Below are 7,354 nucleotides of genomic sequence, written 5' to 3' on the forward strand. Positions count from 1 at the left end.
AGCAACACACACAAAATGCCGGAATTCAGCATTAGTACACTTTTCCATAGATGCTGCCTGGCCTGCTGAGTTCCTCCAGCATTTTGTGTGTGTTGCTTGTTTCACCTCCTCTTGTTCTGGACCTTTCTACCCGTGAGGACATGTTTTGACCCATTCACTCTGTGAAGATAATGATATCAAACACCTTTGTCCTGGGCAACAAATAGCTTTCACATCACAAATGTGCCAGACTCCAATGAGACAGACTACTGCGCCTCCCTTTATATTCATTGGCATTACCATCAATGAGTTCACCACATTTGGGGGAGGGTTCAGGGGAAATATTTATGTACAATACAGAAACTGGTGTTACCTGTGTGTATTGCGGTGATGCAAAAGTTGCTGGACAATTTGCAACTGGGAAGAAGTGTAGTGATATGTGGAAATCTGACTTTTTGAAGCATATTTTAGCAAGCAAAGCACATATGGACAATGTGCAAAAGCTCTGGTGAGAAAATCCTTCATTACCCATTACAGGCCTGCTACATAGGTTGTGTGAGAGTGCAGATGAACTCGATCAAACCCGGAGGAGATCAAAGTTCCTATTGACAGTGATTTGCCAGCTGTTAAAATGAATACCTCTCTGTATAAAATTCACTGTGCACGTTGTCACTGGGTGAAAAATGCACAGTACAAGATTTATGTGCACACTGGTTGTTACAAATTACAGGTGACATTGGTGGGAAGGTGGGGAGACCTCCAGTGTCCCTGATGCCTTCACCTACAAGATGTGCATCCAGCTACAGCTTGTAACCCTTCACTCTAAGGAGTTGGAGCTGGAAATGAATGAATTCTGGATCATCCGGGAGTTTGAGGGGCTGGGCGATAGCTATGACATGAAGAGAGGTGATTTTCACCCAAGGTGCAGGACACAGGAAACTGGGTGAGCATCAGGAAGTGGAATGAGTTTAAATAGCCATCGCAGAGTACTCTTGTGGTCATCCCCCACAACAAGAGGTGGACCACTTTAGAAACTGTTGGGGGGATTACCTGGCAGAGGAAAGTCAAAAGGGTGATAGGGGATTTGTTAGTTAGGGAAACAGAACAAGAGTGGCTAATATCCTAGTGGTAAGGCTTGCTAGTGCTAGTGTGGGGGGAGGGGTGATGTGGTTAACATAAGTTGTAGGGGGAAAGGGAGCCAGAATGACAGAACAGATATTGGAGAGGGTGAATTAAATTGAATTTATTACATACATCCTTCATATACATGAGGAGTAGAAATCTTTATGTTATGTCTCTGTCTCAATGTGCAATGTGTAATTTATAATAAATAGTTTGTACATAGGACAATCAATATAACAGAGAAATCAATTAATTAGTCTGATGGCCTGGTGGAAGATGATGTTCTGGAGCCTGTTGGTCCTTTTGCTGTGGTACCTTTTCCTGAATGTTAAACAGCAGGAACAGTTTGTAGTTGTGTGATTCAGGTCCCCAATAGCCTTTGGGCCCTTTTTACGCACCTGTCTCTGTAAACGTCCTGAATATTGGGATGTTCACATCTACAGATGCGCTGGGCTGTCCGCACCACTCTCTGCAGGTTTCTGCGAATAAGGGAAGTACAGTTCCCATACCAGGCAGTGATGCAGCCAGTCAGGATGCTCTCAATTGTGTCCCTGTAGAATGTTCTTGGGATTTGGGGCTCCACCACAAACTTCTTCATCCATCTGAGGTGAAAGAGGTGCTGTTGTGCTCTTTTCACAACACAGCCAGTATGTACAGACCATGTGAGATCCTTGATGATGTTTATGCCAAGGAATTTAAAGCTGTTCACCCTCTCAACCCCAGATCCACTGATGTCAATAGGGGTTAGCCTGTCTCCATTCCTCCTGTTGTCCACAATCAGCTCCTTTGTTTTTCTGACAATCAGGGAGAGTTTGTTTTCTTGACACCAGTCAGATGTTGTTCAGACGTCACATAGAGTCAGCAGTCAAATGTTCGAGCATGGTGCAATGAATGTGCAGAGCTGTGTATATCACAATGCATGAAGCATTGTACGAAATCCAGAGGAGCACAGGACAGGGAATTCTGATATTGTAGCCATTATTGGGACTTGGTTGCATGCAACAGTCTGAGGGATTTAGAGGAACAAATTTGTAGAGAGATCGCAGACCATGCCAAGAAACGAAGTTTGACTCAGTAAGTGATTTTAACTTTACATATATTGACTGGGACTCCCATACTGTCAAAGGACTAAACGGGGTAGAGTTTGTCAAATGTGCCCTTAGTCAGTATGTAGAATTCCTGATGTAGAAGTGTGCAATGAGCTGTTAGGAAATGATCCAGGGCTGGTGACAGAAGTTAGTGATCATAATGCCATGAAATTCAAAGTAAAGATAAAAAAAATAAAGGTCTGGACCATGGGTTGAGGTTCTAAATTGCAGAAAGGTCAATCTTGATGGTATCAGAAAGGATCTGACAAGTGTGGTTTGGGACAGGCTGTTTTCTGGCAAAGGAGTACTTGGTAAGTGGGAGGCCTTCAGAAGTGAAATTTTGAGGGTGTAGAGTTTGTATGTGCCTGCCAAAATAAAAGTTGAAAGGTAACTGGTGCAGGGAACTTTGGTTTTCAAGAGATATTGAGGCCTGGGATATTTTGTTCCTCGAAATGCCTCAGACTGTTGGGTGCTACCAAAACTCATTAATCAATATCATAATTCCATGCCCTGAGCCCATCTGACTTTTCTTTAGTCATCTGCTGTAGGTTTCTAAAAGCTTCCCAATAGTTTTTGCTCTATATTTTGCCATCCCTTTGGCTTTTCTGTTGGTTCGGCATCTCATTTCAGCCACGGTTGTGTCCTCCTGCCTTTCCAATGCTTCTTTTGGATGTATCGATCACTCAGCTCCCGAATTGCTCCCAGAAATTCCAGCCATTGCTGCTCCATTGTCACTCCTACCTCTACCCTTCCAAACAAGTTTGGCCAGCTTCTCTGTCATAGAAACATGGAGAAGTTCAGTTTGGAAACAGGCTATTTGGCTCATTTAGTCAATGCCAAAAAAAACATTTAAGTTGTCTAATGCAGCTACCTGCACCGGGACCATTGCCCCCCATACCCCTACCATCCAGACCCCCATCTGAACTTCTTTGAAATGGTGAAGCTGACCTCATATTCACCACTTGAGCTGGCATTTCATTCCACACACTCACAACCATTTCAGCGAAGAGCTTTTCCAAATATTCCCGTTAAATTTTCACCTTCCCCACTTCCCCACAACTTCTGGTTGTCATCCCACCGACCTCACTGGAAAAGGCTGCTTGCATTTACCCTATCTATACCCTCATAATTGTGTATACTTCTAACAAATCCTCAAAGCAATGCATAATTTCCTTGTTTATGTTCAGAGCCTTATTCAGATGTATAAGATGATGAGGGGCATTGTTTATGTGGATAGCCAGAGTTTTATTCCCAGGGCTGAAGTGGCTAACACGAGGGGCAATAGTTTTAAGGTGCTTGGAGATAGATACCGAGGGGATGTCAGGGGTAGGTGTTTTACACAGAGAGTGGTGGTAGTGTGGAATGCACTGCCGGAATTTGTGCGAGAGGGTTTCAGTAACTGTGGGGCCAGGTCACAGATTGGAGATGGCAGAAATTCCCCATTCATAGAGAGACAGAAAGAGCATCAGAGAACTTGATGATCATTCCAGGTACCAGCACTGTGCCCAAATTAGATTATCTCTCCTTCCAACTTGGGTTGAACTTCACTGTAACAGTGTGATGCCAGATCACACCTTGACAACTGAAGTGATCTCATCTGAAATGTTGTCCTACACCCATTGATGGATTTTGTAAATCTATTTACAGGTTAAAACTGACAAGGAATTTGTCTACGGGAACGTTGAACACAACACGCCAGTTTTGCTGTCTCTGTCCAGATGTTTAAGAAGTGGAGCAAGGGATTCACTCGATCATCCTTCCTGCTCAGACTGTGGGGAGGGATTCACTCGCTCATCTGACCGACTGGCACGCTCGTCATTTTACACGGGTGAGTTCCCACTCATCTGCTCAGACAGTGGGAATGGATTCACTCAGTCATTTCAACTGAAGGTACATCAGCAAGTTCACACTGGGCAAGGCCATTCACCTCTTCTGTGTGTGAGAAGGGATTCAGTCGGTCTTCCCACCTGTCAGTTCTCACTGGGCAGAGGCTGGTCATCTGCTGAATTTGTGGGGAACGATTCACTCGGTCATCTGACCTAATGGCTCACAGGCGAGTTCACACCGGGGAGGGACCGTTCACCTGCTCGGACTGTGGGAAAGGATTCACTTGCTCATCTAAACTGAAGGTACATCAGCGAGTTCACACTGGGGAGAGGCCATTCACCTGCTCAGACTGTGGGAAGGGATTCACTTGCTCATCTAAACTGAAGGTACATCAACGAGTTCACACTGGGGAGAGGCCGTTCACCTGCTCAGACTGTGGGGAGGGATTCACTTTGTCATCTCAGCTACTGAGACACCAGTTAGTTCACACCGGAGAGTTACCATTCACCTGTTCAGACTGTGGGAAAGGATTCACTCGGTTATCTAAACTAAAGGTACATCAGAGAGTTCACACTGGAGAGAGGCCATTCCCCTGCTCAGACTGTGGGATAGGATTCACTTGCTCATCTAATCTGAAGATACACCAGTCAGTTCACAGTGGACAGAGGCCGTTCGCCTGCTCAGACTGTGGGAAGGGATTCACTCGGTCGTCTCAACTGAAGATACATCAAAGAGTTCACACTGGAGAGAGGCCATTCACCTGCTCAGTCTGTGGGAAGGCATTTGCTCGGTCATGTCAACTGAAGGCACATCAGAGAGTTCACACTGCAGAGAGGCCATTCACTTGCTCAGACTGTGGGAAAGGATTCACTCAGTCATCCACCCTAATATCTCACCAGCGAGTTCACACTGGGGAGCGGCTGTTCACCTGCTCGGACTGTGGGAAAGGATTCACTTCATCATATCAACTGAAGGTACATCAGCGAGTTCACACTGGGGAGAGACCGTTCATCTGCTCAGAGTGTGGGAAAGGATTCAGTCAGTCATCCAACCTACAAGCACACCGGTCAGTTCACACAGGGGAGAGGCCATTCACCTGCTCAGTGTGTGGGAAGAGATTCACTCGGTCATCTAAACTGAAGGCACATCAGAGAGTTCACACTGGGGAGAGGCCATTCACCTGCTCAGACTGTGGGAAGGGATTCATTCAGTCATCCACCCTAATGGCACACCAGCGAGTACACACCGGGGAGCGGCCATTCACCTGCATGGAATGTGGGAAGGGATTCACTTCATCATCTCAACTGAAGGAACATCAGCGAGTTCACACTGGGGAGAAGCCATTCACCTGCTCAGAGTGTGGGAAAGGATTCACTCAGTCATCCCACCTACAAGCACACCAGTCAGTTCACACTGGGGAGAGGCCGTTCACCTGCTCAGACTGTGGGAAGAGATTTACTTGGTCATCTCAACTGCAGAGACACCAGCAAGTTCACACTGGGTAGAGGCCGTTCCCCTGCTGTGAATGTGGGAAAGGATTCACTCAGTCATCTAACCTTGTGTAACTCTTGCTTCAGCTAGCAGCTTAATATAGGGGGTGATAGCCCCCCAGCCGAGCCAAACTTAAGAAATCTCATTTGGGAGGATGCTGCATGATCTGTCCCCTGTTACCATCAGTACCCTGAAATACCAAACAGTACACAATATGTGATTAAACAATTAAGCTTTATAATTCTTACTTTGACTATATGGTTAGCGAAGAACAAAAAGGGCCCACTCTCTCCATTCGCATCTTTTCATCTCTCCCTGACAAAAGACCACAAAAATCTCTCTTCCAGACTCACAAGAAAGAACATTTCACTCATTGGATAGCTCCGCACTCCAAAACCCTGTTATCTCTAGTCGTAACCTAAACATTGCTGCTACAGAGAAACCATTACCTCAGCAGTGAAACACTGCACCGAGGCCATTACATTAGCAGTGAAACCTTACAGTGTGTTACACTTGTGACATACTGCTGGGTTCACACTGGGGAGAAAGTTTCAATAAGCTGCATGCTGGATATTTGTCCATCACCATTGCTGAATGCAATTTCGAGAGTGACTGTCGGTGCTGAACTCTGCAATTATTGCTGCTGCTCACCACACCCAGTTCTGCACCCTGGTCACTGGGCATGGGAAGAGTTTCTTCTGCTGCATATTCACCTTTAATGGGACTGCATCTGAGACAAATAAATCAGTTCTATTTTAAACTCTGTGTCAGGGACTTAGTGAATTTATAACTCACCTAGTGTTCAGTAGAGAGTCAGCTCAGGCTGGCTGGACCCTGCCAGTGATTCTGTTCCATAACAGTCCTTTTAAGTCCTCTGCTGTTGTTCATCTCTCGCTCTCCCTGTGGGATGGGTTCCAGTCACCACTCTGTGGGTGAAGAGGTTTCCCTTGAATTTTCTGCAGACTGAACAAGTCGAGCTGACTGCAGTTCTGTCTGAGATATCCTTCGCCTCTCAAATCTCTGGGCTGAGGAAGAATGACATTGGGAGTTAACCTCCTTATTCAGGGCTCATTTCCACATTACATGTCATTTTCTGTGCTTCTAAAGGGTTGTTAGAAAATACCACTGTCCTCTAAAGAGTGAAATCAGAATAGGAAACCATTAGTTGGATGTTCAACAGAGCAGGGTCAGAAACCAGAGGCAGGTCTGCACAGGGCAGAGTTTGAGGCTCTGGACGATGGTCAGGGTAAGAACGTATGATGAGGAGAAGGGAATCAGCAGCGGGGTGTGGCAACGAATGACAGAGTAGCAACATTTGGAAGCTGATTGACAGAGAAAATAATTTGGTTGTCTGACTGATGGCACAAACAATGCCTGTGGTGAGGTGCTCCAGTGGTCGAGGAACATGTGTGTGTTGGGAATGGTTTTATCTATTGCGGGAGTTGTTCCCACTTGTTTATCCTGTAATATTATATCTGAATGGTTATTATGGATTGTCCTGTCTGAAATAATGTGTTGATTATCATATAATTTGTAAGATTTTGACTCTAAAACTGGACCAGGCTTGAATTTATGGTGCCTTTATGAAGTGATGGAGGGCATTCATGAGTTTGTATTTTAAAGCAAGATTTTGATGAATGATATTTACCACTTGATTGTACCTTTGTAAGTGATCAAATTGAATTAAACTGCTGCAGGATCCTGGAATGTGTTGGATTGTGTCTGGTTTCTCTTGGCATTTTCTGCACTTGCTGCCTTGTTTGTTTGTATTTCATGTGTTTTCGATATTTTTTCCCCTTTTGTTAACCAGCTTGTCCTGTATTTCTGCAAGGAACCCCTCTGTTTCT

At 45.2% G+C, this 7,354-nt stretch overlaps 1 protein-coding gene across 1 annotated transcript; it reads left to right on the plus strand.

The window, feature by feature from the left end:
• Positions 1-3,861: 3,861 nt before the first annotated feature.
• On the plus strand, positions 3,862-5,806 carry LOC140207696 (uncharacterized). The gene has a single exon (XM_072276250.1). It carries the CDS (start codon positions 4,232-4,234, stop codon positions 5,519-5,521), a length of 1,290 nt encoding a protein of 429 aa, XP_072132351.1. The 5' UTR covers positions 3,862-4,231; the 3' UTR covers positions 5,522-5,806.
• Positions 5,807-7,354: the final 1,548 nt, after the last annotated feature.

Source organism: Mobula birostris, chromosome 13 (assembly GCF_030028105.1).
Source record: "Mobula birostris isolate sMobBir1 chromosome 13, sMobBir1.hap1, whole genome shotgun sequence".
NCBI classification, from domain to species: domain Eukaryota; kingdom Metazoa; phylum Chordata; class Chondrichthyes; order Myliobatiformes; family Myliobatidae; genus Mobula; species Mobula birostris.

Coding starts and splice junctions, on each gene's coding strand:
- LOC140207696 (XM_072276250.1), top strand. CDS start 4,232: ATGGCTCACAGGCGAGTTCACACCGGGGAGGGACCGTTCACCTGCTCG.